The sequence below is a fragment of the Melopsittacus undulatus genome, chromosome 2 (assembly GCF_012275295.1).
Source record: "Melopsittacus undulatus isolate bMelUnd1 chromosome 2, bMelUnd1.mat.Z, whole genome shotgun sequence".
Classification (NCBI taxonomy): domain Eukaryota; kingdom Metazoa; phylum Chordata; class Aves; order Psittaciformes; family Psittaculidae; genus Melopsittacus; species Melopsittacus undulatus.
Window position 1 is genome coordinate 92,776,796 of NC_047528.1, and position 19,040 is coordinate 92,795,835.

Genomic DNA, 19,040 nt, shown 5'->3' on the forward strand with positions numbered 1-19,040 from the left:
AATTTGTTTGGGCTTACAATTGCTGTCAGGAGAATCTTTTCCAGGATAGTCATGTGCGTAAACCCTCAGCAGTGTGAATCAGTCTCTGTTCCCTTCTAAAAAACCCTTTAACAGCAGAGAAAAAATAGCCTTGTTTTTTTTTACCTTAACACTGTGTGATGGTCCAACTCTTTTGCTTCCCTCCTACTTTTCCCATTTCCCATCATTATTTCAACAGTTTTCTCAGCCTCTCCTAGTCGGCCTTATTCCCTTCATCTCTGTCCCGCATCAATCTGTCGCTTGTCCTCTTTCCTCTATTGATGTTGTTCCTGCCTGTCCCCTTTGAGAGCTGTTGCCTCTCAGTACAGGTTGCTATTCCTTTGTGAGCCTTTATCACAGGAGCAGGTTTTGGCTTCAGAGTGTGCTACTAGGAATTATCCTAAATTCTTCCCACCCTTTCCTAATGTTCCCTCTGGGGATGGGGAGCGACCTGCCGTGTGGTGCAGGGAGAGAGCAGGCAGTGCACGGGGAGGAGGTTCTGGAGGCTGAGGTGAAGCAAAGGGAAGCAGCTGCTTTGAAGCCTTGATGCCATAAGAGCTCTTCAGTGAGGCAGTGCTTGGCACAGTGTGTATGCACATCAGTTCCCTGAAGTTTAGGGAGGAACTGGAGAGAGCACTTTGCCAAGGCCACAAAGTTTCCACAGGCTAGACTTCATACACCACAACTCCAGTGAAACCACGTCCGTATCTGAGGTCACAGGGGTTGCTCTATGTTTGGACGTTGTCTCTGGTGGAACTTGGCAGGTTCCGAGTTCATAATGGCAGTGTTATCTCCCCCATCACTGACTGTATGGATATCCATCGAGTGACCCCAGACCTCTTCCGAGCTATGAAATCAATGTGCATTGCATTAGCGTAATGACAGCACAAGGAGTCCTTCCTCTAAGAAAATGAACTCTGAGTAAACAGTCCCAGTGCACACTCCCATGCTCAGCTAGCTACTGAAGAAGTGACTTGTCAGGTTGTATTTTGGTGTTCACTTGCTTTAGGCCACTGCAGGCGGAAGTCCCTCACTTGCAAAAATGGCCCTGATGATCATGAAAGTGCTCCTTGCCTTTTGTATTCAGAGCAGCATGTTGCTCTTCCAGTGAACCCACACCTTCCTTGTTCCCTGTACCTGGTGCCTCTGCCTGCAGCCATGCCGAGAGGTCTTCATTGCTCCCTAGGGCAAGGAACACATTTGTTCCCAGGTCTTGCACCGTACCAGAGCACTGAGGTATGCCAGCACCTGGCTGGACAGGTAGCCAGAATTGGGCTGGTCCCAAATGAAATCCAGTGCTGGAAAAAGGGGGAGGAACTGAGACAAAATCCAGGTCTCAAAGGACATTTTCTAGGATCACGGGACAATGCACCACGAAATGAAGGTGCCTCAGAACAGGATCTGCCAAAAACCACAACACCCATTACATCAAGGTTTTCCTAGTCTGATGGTTAGGCAAAGGATGAGAACAGGGCTTTGAAGGATGAAGAAATCCTGGGTTCAAATACAGAAGTCCTTGGAGAAGACAGTGGAACAAGGTGCTCTCCTCACCCCAAACACTGCAGCCAGCAGCCCTGAGAGCCATGCATGCAGCGTCCCTCTGCCTGAAGGACCTCTTCTTCCTGAGGACCTCCAGCCACTGGGGCCACCAGTGCTGAGGATTCTGACCCCACCAGAGCCACCTGCCCATGGTCCCTCAGGGAGGTGCGAAATGTACATCTGAAGTGCAGCCTACAAAAGAGAGACCTTCCCTGGGGAAATGCCATTAATGCTTAAAACAGCCACCATGAGAGGCTGTCAGTGGGTGAGCCCCGAGCAGCAACTCCTGAAGCAAACCTCCCGGAGGAGAAGGGTCAGAGAAAGGCTCAGACTGTGGGTTTAGGCCTGCTGACCATGCTGAGATGCTCCTTCCTGGAGGCTGATCTTGTAGCCTTAAGGGCATGGGGATGTTCAGCAGGGAAAGCCCCCTCAGGTATCCACCATGGCTGTTGCTAGGCACCACCTGGATGGTGGGGTGGGAGGTGTGAGGGGTGTAATTTTGGACTTAAGCATTTAAATCAAACCTGAATCCCACTTCAGGCAGCTAAATCCTCTTGTGAATCTGGGCCTTAACCTTTTCATGTCTCTGTCATCACCTGTAAAGTGTGGGTGATAATTTCTGCCTCAAAAAGCTTATTAATGGTTTGAAATTATAGCTGGGTTAAGAACTATTATTAGGCTTAAAAATCCCAAGGCATTTTCTGTGAGAAGGTGGTAGCTTTGCATTTAAGTCACTTCATTTTGAACTGTCCTTTCCATCTGGTGTTCCTGGTTTTGTTTTTTTTTCCTCTTCCCTGAACCATCCAGCAGTGACATAGCAGTCTGCTGAATGATTGTTTCTTCTTTCTGCCCTAGAGCTGGACGCACTTCATGGAGGCTAAGTCATTCCTGAATACTTATTCATAGACAGCCCAAGCTCTGGTATAGAGAAGCAGTTCATTTAAAACTAAAATGATACTGCACTGAGAAAGTGAAACAAAAACAAAACACCAACACAGTGAAATTCCTTGGTATGCTATAGGTCATGGCTTGAAAGCAGAGGTTCAGTTTTTGGGGTAGCCTACTCATGGGGCATAAGAGATTTCTATTAGCGTCATTTCTGGGGAAGAAATAATTGTACTCTCAAGATCTGTGTTTAAACATTAGTGACATGCCATTTGTATACATTACGTATATGGTACCTCTTAAAAATATTTAGACAATAAGCATTGCATTTTAAGACTCAAATTGTAATCTCCTTCTACTGCTACTCTGCTACAGAGGCTGGGCATCCCATAGCATCTCATTCTTCCTCTGCTGTAATTATTGTCTCCACCCAAGTTCATAAGAATTTTATAGTGGTTACTGCAGCAACTCCACTTATAGTTAGAGGCTGCTTGGCTTTTCCATTAAAAGGTCTTCCCCCCCATCCCAGTCTTTTAATGCCTTAATCCATTTTGCAAACTTGATCTGCAGGCTTTCAGTCTAAGAAGGCATCCCACCCTAAAAATTCAATTAAAATAGGTCACCTGGTTGTCTTTCAGACAGAATGGAAAAGCACATTTTCTTTATATATTGTCAGACATTGTTGTAACTCTGGTGCACACACTCACACACATGTATACATATGCCATCTCCATCAGAAAGCTCAAAAGCTGATATTTACATAGGATTTAGACCTGATGATGCTAAAGTACAAATAATGTTCCTGCCAGCCAAATTCCTACCGCAGCTTAAAATATTATTTCTTCTGAAATTAGACAACATCACAATATAGGCAGAATACCTGGTGGTTTTGTGTGTTTGCGGACTGTTGATGATGACATCCAAAAGTGACTAATGTCTATGTTTACTGGGTGTCACCTTCAGCTGACTATTGTAGGACACCCTATCTTCGGAGATGTCCTTCTTGCCACCTCGATCCCAAATCTCTTAATCCTATGCCTCTTCTCCTCAGTTAGTTCATTTCATGTCCTTTCCTATAGGCTCAAATTTATTCTCCTACCTGTCTTCTGCTGCAGCTCCCTTTCTGATAAACGGCCATGACCATTTAGTACCCACACTGGGTATCTCCTGCTACTCAACTGGCACTTTGCTTTTTTTTTTTCTCTAAACAGAATAAATTGCTAATTTGTGGCATCTCTGATGAAGCACATTCACTTCAGCAGAGTGAAATGATAGTGTGAAGGTAGTAGAAGTAGTAACCTGAGGGAAGGAACCTGAAGGAATCCAGCTCAGACTGGTGCCTTGTGCCTAACATTTTAGACATGAGCATTTCAAATGAGTGCATTTTAAATCCGGGTTTCTGAAGTAGAGCCTCACCACCAGGTGCCTTCGAGGCAACCAGTGGATCAGCAGAAGCAGTGGCAGCTGCACTTTTACACACATTGTCAGGGAAGGGATTAGCACAGAGGCCCCTGTGGGGTGGGAGGAGGTGTTGGAGGGTGTCATCATGACAGCACATGGGACTGGGAAGTGAAACCGCACATCAGTGCAGAAGTGAAACTGGCTGCACACAAACTCTTGTCAAATTAAAATGTAAACATCTGCCCAAAAGGAGAGAGAAAAAGTGTGGCCGGTTTAGAGAGCCGAGTTCCACCCTTGCAACTCTTGAGCATGTTTGTGCAAGGGAGAATCACTCTTCAGAGGGCTTCAGATCAAATCCAAAAGGTGTTAGTTGCTACCATGATGGATAAAAAGCAGCATTCAAGCAAATACAGGACTTTGGAATTGACAGTGACATGGTTTTGGGATGCTGCGTGCTGTCATTTTTTGTTCATTCCAACAAGAGGATGTTTTTTTTTCTGAGGATAGGGATTTGAACATTGGTACCATTGTAGCACAGCAAAGGGCAGGGCAAGCAACTTCTGGACCTGCTACCTGCTCAGGAATTCTCCAGTGCATAGGGAAACATGCAGCATTGGTGACAGGTCTTACAGGCTGCCTAGTATACCTAATGACAGGGGGCATACATGAAACATTGCTCTTTGTCACCAGTATGTGTCCACTGGAATAGCTGCTGAGGACCCCAGGCAGCTGGATTTTAGCAGTTCTAAGTTACACTGAGTATAGAACCAGCTTCTGCATCTACTTAATTATTTCATGTCCACAGCTTGCGGACATAGGGTTATGTTTTTGACACAGTTTCCAGAAGAGTGCCAGGGACTACCCCTACCCAGATAATGGGCTTGAGGTAAAATTCAGTCTTAATGCCTTCTTGGGCTGGCAGCGTCTCTATTAATGTTACTTGATTTCAGTTATGTAATTTTGGTTGCTTAATATAGTTCCTGTGTTGCCTTAGGTTAAATGTACATGTGCTTCACCAAAATAATGCCTTGAAATGATTCCACCCCAGACACAACCTTCTTCTAGCCTTCTAGCTCCAGAATTCATAGAGCCATGGCAAGAGAAGCAGGTTCTTCTGGTGCTTTCTACCATAGCATTTACTTGTTAGCCAGGAAAGATGTTTGGAGAATGAGCAGGGAGGAGAAGAGAGTGAAGTGTATGTCTTGCTTAAGCATTTGGTAACGCTGCAGGGAGCTGGGAAGGGAAGGGGAGAAGCCAGTGCTAACCACACTCCTGCAGCGGCAAGTTGCATATCCAAAATTTACTGCAAAGCAAATTCAGTAGTTCATAGCTGGGTCTAAGTTTGCGGCAGGGCCGCTTCTGGTCATTGCATGACAACTTGGCTCCATATAAATCCAGAACAAAACACCTATTGATTTAACATGATGGAGATTTCATTCTGGGTAAGTAGAGGCTATGTAAACACAGGTATAAGAACTTCCTGGAGTGAGACACTTGACAGAAATGTTCAAAAGTATACCATTTATGCTGACCCAGGCTGGCTTGGCAGGAATCGAGTATGTGTATTTCCCAAATCTCCAACTTGACACATGTTTGCACCTACAAAACATTCATATAAACACATAAACAGATCTATTACAGGTGCAAGTGATTTGCATGGCAGTCCTTGCCTTTTTTGGGCCATCACCTGAATTTGCTGACTTCTCCCCATGTTCGCATTTCACTCTTTGGACCGTTGGCTTGTGGCAGTTAGATTTTGTAAACCATTTGCAGCAGATGAGGTGAATAACAGTTTTTTCTCCTATTTAAATTCTGTGGTATCTGTGGTGCTGATGGTAAACAAATGATGTTATTTTTTGATGCAGCTTACTTCAGTGGCAGCTTTTTTTCTGACGAAATAGCCACTGGACCAAGCACAACAGGCAAAGTTAGATTCTGGCTGTGTGAAACTGTCTTGGGAGCAGTAGAATAGGGTCACCACCTGAGCGCAGAATTAGGACAGCTATTTTGTAATTGGACTTGCAACTTGGATACCTACAAAAACACTTCACTTGTATGGTGAGCAGCAGTTATCTAATGAAGGGTCAAATTATGTTGGCCCTTCTCGTCCTATTGATTACATTGGAGCATTTAGGGGCTTAAGTGATAAGAATGGCAAAGTTTTGCCCCAGTGTATAACGGTCGACATTTAAGAATGAATATGTGTGTGTGTTTGTATTAAATCCTGCCCAGAGATACAGTCAGATATGTTATTAAAATGCAGTAGACATCTTCACTTTGGCAGATACCCAGGAAGATGTAGTGAGAAACTGTAAAGATGTATAAAATTGATCATTTAGCATGGTTTAATAAAAGTAAGTACATAAGCACTAAAATGTAGAAGCTGGCTTAAAAAAAAAAAAGAAGTATCATAATCTTTCTTACTAGAACCTGGAAGTCTCTCACTAATATAATAGAAATGTCTGTAATATAATTTGTATTGCATTTGTGTATTACATTTCATATTTTTCCAGCTATACCTTTTGTCCTTGTCAGCACAAGCGTTCTTGGCTCCTTTCCTTTTTCTTCTTCTTTTCATTTAATAATTTACTGTAACAATTAAAAAAAAAACCCAACCAACCAACCAACAAAACAAGTCTAATGACACTTCATCAGAATAAATCCCCAAAGCAAAAGATAGTAACTGTAATAACCACATCATCTGTTGGCCTCCCTTTCCTCTCCCCTTCCACAAGCAAACTTAGGGAGCTTTAATTCATTTTTTCTGCCCTCATTTGGATGAACCTTCATAAATGGAATCAATGTCTCTTTTTTTGCCCAAGAAAGGTGGATTAAAATGAAGTAGTAAATTCAAGCTGTGACCTCCCTTCCCTAAAGTGTGTCTACTCTCACTGCCCTTTGCATTTGCACATGCAGCCACTTTTAAGTGTGCCTTCCCTCCCCCAGATCCATCTGGTCATAACTACTGCTCAGGATGACTAAATCAGCACACAGGAGCTTCATGTGACCATGTTGTCACTTGGGATTCATTTTTCCCCCTTGGTTCCTTTCAAACATTCCCAGGGACCACGACTTACAAGCCTATTGCTCCCTCTAGAGCCCTTCAGTGTTGTTCTGGGGGACCACTTAAATAATCTCTTATCATGCTATATGTGAGCTCACTGCTCATTTTGCTTCCAGCCTCTGTCAGATGGGATGCAGACTGAACACATACTTCAGGTTCCTGTATTGCAGTATAGTGCACAGGCACAATACCTTCAAATACTTGAAGGTATCAATGGTTGATCAAATCCTTGAAAGACCAAATGCTTGAAGGATCAAATGCTGATCTTCACCTTTGCTGGTCCAGGAACAGTATTGCTGAGCAAGTGCTGGCAGACAACATTATGCTTTGTGCTTCCTCTTCAGTTCTTGCAGCTTTGCACAGCATCAGGGAATCTCATAAGCAATCCTGTAAAGTCATGAGCTCAGGACAACTTGTTTAATCCATCTGACTTCAGCTGTCAAATCAGCAATGACTTCTGAGGGATTTTTTGGTAGTAGAGCCTCTAGCAAGCCCATCAACAGAGTCTCCACGTATCATTTCAAAAGTCAGTATTGTATTTTGACCAGAAATGCTGCTGTTTCCATTATTTTTTTTTTCTAGAATGGTTCTGGCTTAATGCTCTTGCAAAAATAAACATTACCAAGCAATTTTTCCTACTCTGTGAGGGAAGACTTGATGGCAGCAGTGAGTCTTGTGCTCTGCCCTTACACTTATGATGGTATGCTTGATGACTGTGGGAAGGGTTTCCAAAGGCAGAGCCCTATCCCACATCTGGAGAATTTAATCCTTGTGCTCATGAGGTGTTTTGTGCCTAATATTAGGAACTGCCAGGGATAGTTACAGAGACAGCAACAGCCTCTGAAGTGACTCTTGCACCCCAGCAAGGCACAGATTGATATTGACATCACCTATCAGCCCTCACACCATTGGCAGACACTCCCATGATGACACAGTAGCAATTTGCTTCAGTATACTGAGGGATGCACCACAAACCCAAGCTAATTTGTGCATGGCTTTCTGTAGGTTCATGGGGCTGTTTAACACAGATGGTCTCAGATTTTGATGTTAGCTCATGAAGGGCTACATGCCATCTTGCTGAGACTGCTAGGGCATCATCAAATTGTCATCATGACTACTGAAGGCATCCAAATCAGGCCAGTGTTTCAGAATGCCTTCTTGAGGTGTTTGGTCCCACTTTACTAGAGAGGTTAGTCCATCACTCAGGCTGTTTTGGTGGCATCCATCCCTTCCTGAGTTGAGCAGAAACACTAAGTGCTCAGTGTAGGTCTTCTGCCAACAGTTATGAGGTCCACTTCTTAGGCATCAGAAATCATGGCATATAATAAAGGCTGAAGTGCTAGAGAAGCTGAATACAGCCTCCACTGACTAATCTGGTATTACTTCAACCAGTTTAGTCTGCTGCACATTGCATATGCATGTGCGTGTGTATATGCATTGCACTTGTGTGTCAGTGTATTATGCAAGAGTGTGTTGAAAATAAAAATTTGTATCATGGCTGTATCATAATACATAAAAGCAAAGAGGAGATGTCTATAGTCCTACTGTCATCCCAAAACAGGTATATCCATAAAACACAGATTTCACTAACAATACCTCTAATTTTAATCTGCCTTTGTCAACCAGACACATAAAGGATGAATAATGTAGAAGCTATGAATAAAAGTGATAAAACCACTTAATAAAGTTAAATGCAAATGAATCACAATAACCAGGGAAAAAACACAGCCAGAATTATTGGTAAGCAGCAATGAGTGACACATAGGTTTATGGTTATATAGTCCTGTGGTTAACCAGTATGTGGTTAATGAATAGTCTTCTGTCAACAAGAAGTAAGCCAAGTATCTTCCTGCTTTTGCCAGCTTGTGTCACAACCATATACAGTCTCTGAGATCTAGTCTGTTCTGTAGAAAATCTTGAAAGCAACTTCACCTCCCTCTTCTTTATTCTTGTAGACTGCTACTGTGGCCACATTTTACTACATTTCACCACTGTTACAATTTTATAGCACATTTCTTTTCTACCTGGAAAATCAATCCACAACATCTAAAGAAATAAATGGACTACATAGTCTAGCAGAACAGCAGAAACACCTTACCTAATGCATCAGCAGTTGTAAAAAAAAAAACAAACAAGCCAAAACCACAAATGGGAAGCAAGCTGGAAATACCTCAGATTAGTAAAAAGAATAAAGTATATTTTCAAATTCTCTTTCAGTCTTAGTGATCTGGATGTTGTATATAATGATACAGGGAAACTATTTCTGGAAATAAACTATTTCTGGTATTTAAAGACTGTCAAGGACACAGACATCTTTGGTCTGGGTAGATGTAGGACCCATGAGCTGAGGTCCAAAGGCCCTGAGACAAGGATCTGAAATGGTTTTTGCTTCTGTTGCAGTTTGTTCCATCTCAGGGACTGCTTTCTAGTGAGGACGTGGAGGTGGGAAGAGACTGACCTGGGATTTGCCATGCTTGTGTTTCAGCTTCTGTTTTGTCAGGGCTGTGGTTCAGGATTATAGCTGTATTTAGTTGCAGCAGCCAAAGTGGTTAGCATCGCTGGCCACAGGCTTCCTGTGAGATCGTGGCCAAGACACTTTATCTCTCCACAGTTCTTCATCCACAGAGTGGGGAGAATACCTCCTTAATTCACAGGGATGTGATGAGGACAGTTTCCAGTAACAGCTGTGTATGTGTGTTCATTGTGATGTTGATGCAGACCATTAGCACCAAAAGCTGGAACTGCATTAAGAGACGTATTGAATTGCAAGTTAATGTGCATGGGTTGGGGTAGGGGGAATATTGCTGCTAGAGGCAGGCATTTATATTTATACTTATATTTAAGTTTGTATTTATTTATATAGATAAATGAAGCAAACAATAAAAATGTGAACTCTTAAAAGGGAAGGAACTCAGCACTCAGGAGGGCTGGAACCAAGTGGTAAAATGAAGCTGGCTGATCTGTATGGGAAAGCTCACAGAGCATTGCCCAAAGGAGGAGAGCCTTAATTTTCTTACAATAGTTCCTGGTTATCTAACTTGGGGTGATGTCCCTTGATGTCTCTTACTGATAACTAAGATTCCTGTCAGTATCTGAGTCCTCCATGATGCTCAGATAACTGTGCTAAACCTGCTGACAGGCAATGTTTGTATTGTTGTCCAGACCAAAGCCACAATGAATGCATGTATGAGGTCTTATCAGAGCTGCAGAATGTTAACTTTTGTTGTTTAAAAAGGCCTGAAGTAAATGCTAACATTTCCCAAAAGCAAATCCAGGAGTAGCAGAATCTGAATACATTGAGTCACAAGGGGATGCAAAACCTTCCTCAGCAGCCACCAAAATGAGTACTTTTCCAAACTCAGAGCTGTGGCATGCACATAACAATTTTGAAAGGCCTTCACAGTTTTCTTACAGAATAATAAAGCAACTAAGCATAATGCTCCGCTATGTCCTCATAAAATGTTTTAATTCTCTGTGGACAAGCTGTAGGGATTTATTTTTTTTTCCATTCTCTTGTTTCTTGGGATTGCAGTAGCTGATTATTTTGAAAGGGTTCTGGTTTGCAATATGGAATTGATCTAATGCTAGCTCCAACCACAAGGCGTGGGATTTTACGATCTGCCTAGGGGATCTGAGCACCCAGTTCTCTTTAATTTTAACAAGCACTGTTGATCAGATTCCCATGGCAGTTTTGGAAGAGTCAGACATGATTTCTGAGCCTTTCTGAACTAATATGCTGTACAAAGTACAGATAACGTACCAGCAGTCATGTAGATCAGATAAACTCTAACTGGTAGGGGGTAACCTCCTTTTTACAAACAAAGTGTAGATCATTTAAATAGAAATTAATTTTTTTTCCCGAAAGCCTTGAGTAGTTGCCACAAAAGGAATGCATCCAGTGCCAGGCAGCTGTGGGGTTATATACCCGGCTTTCTGGGCACATGTCTGTCTTAAATTATGGACAGCTAAGGTGTTTTAGCGCCATTTGGTGTGTTTGAGTGCTATCTGAAATGGGGAGTACACATTTTCCCTACACATATGCTCAGTAATGGTTTTCTTTCCTGTTGCAGGGAAAAGCTTCACGCTGACTATCACAGTCTTCACAAATCCACCACAAGTAGCCACATACCACAGAGCCATCAAGATAACCGTGGACGGACCTCGCGAACCCAGAAGTAAGTGAGCTAATGACGGCATTTGCAGAAGACCAGCTTGATGGTTTAGTGTAGGGGCTCATCACCAGCCTCATGAAATGCAGCTATATCCAGTGCATGTGGGCAGTGGCTATGTTTTAAGCCAAGGCTGTCCTATGAATGGTTTTAATTATGCATTCCCAAAGCCTTGTTTTTAACGGGTGTCCAGCTGATCTAGAATATGATTTGCACTGCATATCTAAAGTATTTGTCCACTGGTACCTTGGATCATACCCAAAAGCTGACAGAAGGGATGCTGGTGAAAGGTGGGCAGCATATACCTTCTTATGCATCATTTCTTGCTAGTCTTGCCTTTCAGATGTTAAGAGGATTTTAAAACATTGGAAACCAATATGTCATTGATCTAACTTTTCAAGCTGAGCCACCCTGCAAAAATAAATACATGCCTGAGAAAGGACACCTGGCTTCTGCCTTGTGTTCACTGTATACCTTGAGCTGTCCTATAGGTTAGGAGCACCCTTTTTCACAGGCAGACAATCTTTCCTCTTTGTTTTTCCTTCAGTTTTTTAAAGATTTAAGTACAAGGAGGAGGTGCATGTTTGATATCTCCATGGGAATGCCTGCACCTCTCACACAGGCAGTTGTTTTGTTCTGGTGGTGAGGGCAGGCTGTTTTGTCTGCGGGGTGAAGTGAGGGTGGAGTAGATGGGCAGGTATAGGTGCTTCTGCAGCATATGCACTGCCTGTTACCAGAGGCAATCATTAACCTCAGTCATTAGCCTGAATGGGGCATTTTCATATTTTTATCAAAATGCCCTGATGTAAATTGAGGTTTGTGGTTAGTTTCTTGCACTCCTCCTTCACGTTTGGCACAAGTTCTGGCTGTTGCTTAAGTGGAATCATCCCTGGAGAAGAGAGCAGCAGTATTCAAACACCCACTAGAGAATGAGACTCACAGCTTGGGGTTGCTTAACTGGGAAGGGATTTGTGGGGGAGAAAAAAAAGGTCTGAAGCTTCAACTAAAATAGCTTAGAAAACTCACATCTTGCCTGGGCATTTTGCTCTTTATCCTTTGTTTGTCTGAGTTGCATCATGATATTGCATGCATTTGGTGGAAATATCTGACCTATACCTTTGGATTTGAGGCCAGAATTTAAGACAAATACTGCTGCCAGGGTAAGGCTTCTTATTTAGTTTGAATTTATTTTCTTGGAAAACTGTGGCTGAGTTGTCCCTAAAAAAATATCTCTGTTGAGCCAGGCAGCTACACACATAGCAGAAGATATTTGTATATGCAAGTTCCAGATTTGCGTATGCAATTAACCTGAGCATGTTCATAGTTTGCAGACAACAAACAAGCCTTAGTTTTTTTTAATATGAGTCGCTAGAATGGTAAGAAACAAAATCCTCCTCCAGGCATAGCTGCTGCTGTAAATCAATTCTTCAGTTGGTGTAATAGTTAATATTTAATAAGATGCTACATTTTAAAAAGGAAGTAGAGATACAATACATACTGAAGCAACATACACATCTCCCCGACTCAAATGTATGTGAAAGCTTCCTTGTAAATGATTTCACTTTGTCGTAGGCAAACCAGCTGCATAGTGGAGGAGGCTTTTGGCGTATCAGGGAAAGGTCAGGCTCCCCCCTCTGCAAGAATGCACAGCTCCCATTATCACCAAGTCATTCGTGATGCAGCATGGAAGGGATTCATTTTTAAGTGGGCTGCAAACTCCTTCAGTCTGAGTTCTCACCAAGGGTTTCTGAATCTCGGTGGCTGTTGCAATCTGTCTGGTATCTCCTCTCTTCTTCATACACCTGACTGAGACAGACTGGCCTGACAAGACACAGCATAGGCTGTGAAGTTAAAAAAGAAATGTATTCTCCATTCTGAGGCAGTTCTGGAGGGTTGGGGCTGCTCATTTATTTTTCTATGCTCTAGATTGGTGGGTGTATCCTATTTTGCTTCAGTTCAATTAGATCACAGGCTACACGTGTAACCTGTACAGAAATAGATTACAGGGCTGTTAACCTGCGCAACTCACACACAAGATTTGCGGTTAGACATATCAAAACATGCATGCCGTGTACTGAAGGGATTTCAAATGCTATCCGCCTTCTTGCATTGAGACTAGAATCAGAATAAGAACTGCTGGAGTGTTTCTAGTTTCAGAAATCGGTATTTGGGAATGTTCATACTTACAAATCCATGCCTCACTCATTTGCCTGAGCTGAAGAAGTTACAGAAATACCGAGGTGTATTTTCTAAGGTGTCCTGATTCAAACGAAATCTGTGGAAGAGAGTCATGGGAACAAAATCAGTCACTGCTGTCTCACAGAGATCTAGAAGAAATATGCTGAAGTCCAAAACCAACTCCAGCAGCAGTTTTGATTCATTTACTGCATGTCTATAGTCATTCTCAGGTAGCCTGAGTTCTCCTGAGTGCCTGCATTCTCTGAGAAAAATGCTGGAAGGTAAGGGGCCAGTTTTGAGGATGGATGCCATCTGGGACAACAGTCAGACCTTCACACCAGGACGGTTTTTAATGAACTTTACAGGACATAGAAATACCTTTTTTAAAAACCTCTAAGATTGATTAAATGAAGAAATAATAGAAACATTTTCTTTTGTCTTCAGAGAGTGTCAGATCAAGAGCAGTTTCTGAGCCAGCATTAGATGGATTCTCAAAGTGGAGGGGGTTATTAATGCACAAGGACAGCCTTTTCAACTAAGTATGCTTGGGGAAAAAGCTTCAAAAAGTAATAAAAGCAGGATTTGAAACCATTTTTTGGAAAACAGAAAAATACTCAAACCAAAGGTTCCAAAAGCAAATATGCAAAGCACAGGCTTTTTGGCTCATTGGGATGTGTGGAGATGTCACAGTAGGTGACAGTAACATGGTGTGTATGACCACATGTGCCACCTTCACTCTGCACAAAGGCCTGAAGACTTTGGGTTCTTGCATGTCCCATTGAACATTTGGTCAGGGTTACTGTGAAGGCTGGGTTTTTGCCCCGCAGGATATTTTCCTATGTAACTACCAGGTTTGCATTTACAATTGTGATAATTACTTGTGCATAGGACTTATACCATTGTCCTTTTTATGCCACTGAATTTCTGTCTGTGCCAATCCAGACTATACTTCCCATCAAATTGTCATGGCTTGCAGAGAGCCAAAGTACTTAAGAATCTGGTTCTTCCTCCACTGCTTTCATTATGTATTTTTAAAAACTCTTTTGAACTTAGCATTTTTATTCCACAGCTCTGAATAAATGCTTATTTTCATATATATATATATGTATGTTTTATATATATATAAAAAGAAATAATACTGCACTGTCAGTGAGAAGGGCAAGATGACCTAACCCATCATTTTCTTCTCCAACTTCTATGATTCTATGATTCATAAAGCAATTTATGTTTTTATGAGCTAAGTCCATGGGGAAAATCATTAGCAGTAACCAGATCAAGAGTAGTGCTCCTGATGAAAATACTTTTGGTTAGGAAACTTGGTAGAAATAGTATGACTCTTAAATTAAATATCTCCCTTAGGCCATTTGACCTACTGTGTACATCTGCTGAAAAATTAGGTTTTTCTTCTTTTGACTGCTTCTTTCTGTTTTTCTCATTGAATTGTTTTAACCTACATAGCTCTGAAAGATTTGCTAATGGACCAGGTGCCTGAAAATGGTGCAGAATGAGAAGGCTACATGGATTTAAACCAAGTGGGCCTGAGATGTTGAAGGTTAAACTGGACATTAAATGTGATTATCCTGCATTGGATACTTGGTTTTCCCAAATACTTTTTTGGCATTTATATGTCAAAGGGCAGGATGCTGAGGAGCAGAGAGGGAATAATATTGCTGAGCAGGATTTGAGAAGGAGCTTAAAAAGCTGCTCGCCCAAGAAGTCCCTTTTAGGAATGGAAATTTCCTTTTGCCTCCTGGGAAAGGTAGCCGGAGGGAGTGCAGGTGCACCTTTGGTCAAGCACAATTAAAAGCACCCCCAGATCCTGATCTTAAGTGATCTCATCACTTGTAAGGTTCAAGAAAAGCCCATGACCTGTAGCTGTTCCAAAGTGGATCTTCAAAGACCCCCTTGCCTGGCCTGAGGTCCTTTTTAAGGAATCCCAAGGGCTGGTGGTGTTAAGTGCACCTGATCTGCCAGTGCTATCCCCGTCCAACCTTTGCCCACACACTTAGACTCCCATAGCAGCTTCTAGAAGAGGAGTCAGCAGAGAAGGTGAGGGGCCAGCATCCCCTGTCCCGTGGCAGAAGCAGGGAATACTGCACATGTCAGGCTGGGAAGGAATGATTCTTCTGAGGATTTCACATTGCTTCCACCTTCAGCCTTTCATGCAAGGAACAGCCAGGCTATTCTCAAAAAAACTTCTTTATCTCAGCTGAAATAATACTAAACGCCTTAATTTCTTTCTTGCTTTCACTTGCTTGCTGCAAGTGCCTCCATCTGTTGGAAACTGTTATACCAACACACAGTTCAGAAACCATGAGAAAATGAATCATTGTGTTATGGGAAGAGACCCACCATATAAATTTCAGTGATGGCTTATCAGATCCTTCCATTCACCTGAAGACTTACAGTGCCTAAAGGTTACTTAGCAGAAAATGTGTAGAGGTAAAGGTGGTTCTTACAAGTTGATTGCCCATATAACAGGAATGAACTGGGACTCCTTTCTGCCTTTGTTAGCACTATCTGCATGCTCCACAGCATGCCACCCTCTCAGTATCACAACCCAACTTTGCTAATCACCCTTTAAAATATCTTGGCTAAGGAACTCACCTCCAAGAGCTTCCAACCTAAATAGACCATGTACAGACAAAAGAAAGGGATGGACTGCAAGAAAAGCCAAGGGTTGTGCACTGCCTGACTGCTGGGTCTGTGCCTGTGGATTGTGTCCCCGTGTCCTATTGTCTGGGTGACACTGATGTGGGTGGACTAGTGCTTAAATTAAGAGTGCACTCTGAGGACACTTGTAGTTGGCTTGTGCAATGGTTATATGCAGCAGTGCAGCAGCAGGGGGAAGGTTACAAAACATCACTAGCTCCCGTTCCCACAATGTGACTTGATGTGTTGCTGTCTCTAAATGGATATGAGTAGGTAAGGGATTGCTCTTGGTTTCCTTCCTGAGAACGTGTATGTCTCATTGAAGGATGGAAGGAGCAGAGCAACTAGATCAATTTAAACAGCATAAAGCAGTGTATTATTGCAAGGGCATGCTTGCAGACCAAAGGAGCTGTTTCTAAACAGGCAGGGCTGTCCTAGTGGGCCCCTGGCAGCCAGACCAGCTCCACAGTCCCCCAGAGTGGCAAGGAAACAACAGCCTGAAGCATATATCCTGTGGTTGGGCACGTCTCCCCACGCTGGGAAAGCTGTGCATGCCACCAGCCCATTTTTCATACTGAAAGTACACAAAGAGTGAAAGAGCAGAGAGCAGTTTGTCCCCTTATGACTTGTGTTTTCTGAAGAAAAGTGAAGAGTGAGGGGGAAATCAGCCTGTTTCCATAATGCATGCAGTTTCACACAGCGAGCCTGAATTACTCCAGTGACAGAGCACTGGGCCTTCTGGCTTAGCACAGGACCGTATAGCACAGGAACACCACATGGCACAGGGCCACCTGAAATTGGATGTTAAAAGTTTGCCTGCTGAACAGGACGGGGATCGCATGTCTGGGTGCAGTCAGCTCTGCAGAGCATCCCCACGCACCTCCACAGCCTTTGGGTGCCCTGCATCCCAGAAAGACCTCCCTGCACCCCAAATCCCAGCTGCTCAGCAAGCTCCTTCTCCTCCATGAGGGGAAGGTGGAGCAGGCCCCTTGGGGCAGAGGCAGCTCTGTGCTGGGGTTTGCCCCTTCACAGTGGCTGGCAGGGCTGGCACAGCACCTTCCTGTTGTCTGAGATCTCCACGTCCCCTTGCCTGACCACCCCAGGGCTTTCACTGGCACAGAAACCTGAAACAGTGCCCATGCTCTCAAGCAGTTGGTTTCAGATTGGAAATCATACAGATATACCAGCAGGCATGCTGCCCACGAGCTGTAAAGACAGTAAAAGCAAAGACCAGTAGCTGCTGTAACTACCACAGTGCAAAGATCCCTCAGTGCAAACAAGGTCCAGGCAAGGCATATTTTATGTGGATTTTAAATAGCTAGCAGCTACCCACAGCTCCTAAAACCAGTGCTGGCTGTTCTCTGTCAATCAGATGTGCAAAGAATTGTGCAATTTGTATGAATGCTCAGCACTCTCTTGTGTAACAGCAATAGGGGGGATCCTTTTTGTCCTACTCAACAGGTGGGATGTCAGTAGTTTTTAATACCAGCATCCTTGAAGTTTCATGGTGCAGACACTTCTTTTCCATATGGAAAAGGTGGAACAGGATTATTTTCCCTGGCATTTCTGTTTCTCACTGCTGAGTCACTTAGGGGAGTTGATGTTGGGTGATGTGAGGCAGAGAATTCATCATTTTAGTTCAATAAAATTGCCAAATATGTGGAATATGAAATCTTGTGTCAAGACTGCTTTTCTGGGAGCACAGTAGCTCATGTATGTTTGCTCACCTAGTTATTTGGCTGGGCTTTTTTGAAGATACACAGAAGTGTTGACAGGATAGGCTCCTTCCTTGCATAAAGCAGGTAAACAGGAAACCGGAGTTGCTGTGGAGTGGGCTAGAAACAGTGGTAAGACTGGCCCAATCCTATAGAAGTGATTTCAACTCCTTTTTTGAGTCACTTAATCCCACACAGATCTTTTTCCACCTGCCTTGAATTACTGTGATTTTAAAATGAAAACAGGTAGGTAGTTATTTTTCATTTCTTTCACTTTTTCTGTCTTTGTCAACCTTTTACTTTTGCATTTATTCATTACTTTATTGCCTACTGGCTGGGCAACTACAAAGACCGTGATGAGTATTTTTAAGTATTTACCTATGGTGGGATTTTAAAGGGATATACAGCCTCTGTCCAGCTCTGCTGAAATCAGGGGGCAGGTAGTCTGTAACTATGGCAAAAGCAGAATTAAGTGAATGTATATTGCTTCTGAATATGCTTCCTAAGCAGTCAGTAGGTCTGACTTTCTCCTGTCAACTGCACTTACCTGCAAAGAATTTGTAGCTGCTAAAACTGGTGAACAAGTCTTTGGGGGTGGGGGTGTTTTCCATAGAAATATGAAAAAAGACTGAATACATACATGTCACTTGTAATTGTGTGTGTGTGTATAAAGAAAAACATTAATATGAAGAACCTTGGCAAGTATTTTGGCCATAGGGGATGTGACTGTGTGCTGGAAGACCCTAGTTCACTGACATGTTCAGAAACCACATAGATGAGGCCCTTAGTGACATGGTTTAGTGGTGGTCTTGGCAGTCTTGGGGTAATGGTTGGACTTGATTATCTTAAAGGTCTTTACCAACCTAGTTGGTTCAATGATCTTTTCAGTAGTTAGCTCTTTGTGCTCTGAATCAAAGATTTCTGAGTCTAGTCCTTCATCCACCATGTCCCTTCATCAAGGAAGGATTTTTGAATGGCAGAGATTAAATGGAACAAATGAGAGGTTTGAGGAGGCTGCTGGGGCTTTGCATGACGTAGGGAAGGATGAACTTGTAGTTGAAATCCCACAGTGGAGCTGTCTCTGTGGTCATATATCCCCTACTCTCCCTAGAAGGAGGTTAGCTAGCAAAGCTGGGCTGTTGGAGCATTGGATTTGCAATCCCGCTGTCCCTCCAGGATTGGCCACCGAATGCCTTCTGCAGTGCAAGTTTCCTTCAGGAATGTGCTGGAGGGTAACAGAACACGACAGCCCCTGCAACCCACTTCCTTCCCCCTGCTCACCAGAGGAGGGGGAGAGAGGGCCTTCTCTTCCTCAGGTTCCTAAAGGAGCTGGGAGAAAGAAGAGAGACTTTCCCCCTGTGTGGAGTGATCAGGTGCTCCCATTTGCTAAACAAGCTTTTAGCAGTGCAGGACTTTTCC

At 43.1% G+C, this 19,040-nt stretch overlaps 1 protein-coding gene across 5 annotated transcripts in view; it reads left to right on the forward strand.

Moving 5' to 3' along the window:
* Positions 1 to 19,040, forward strand: part of RUNX1 (RUNX family transcription factor 1) — a 171,610-nt gene that overhangs the window by 107,567 nt on the left and 45,003 nt on the right. For all 5 annotated transcript variants that reach the window (XM_031051404.2, XM_031051406.2, XM_034060087.1 and 2 more), the window contains one exon: positions 10,978 to 11,082. In XM_031051404.2, coding sequence (XP_030907264.1) covers positions 10,978 to 11,082 — 105 coding nt within the window. The remainder of the gene's footprint in view (positions 1 to 10,977; positions 11,083 to 19,040) is intronic.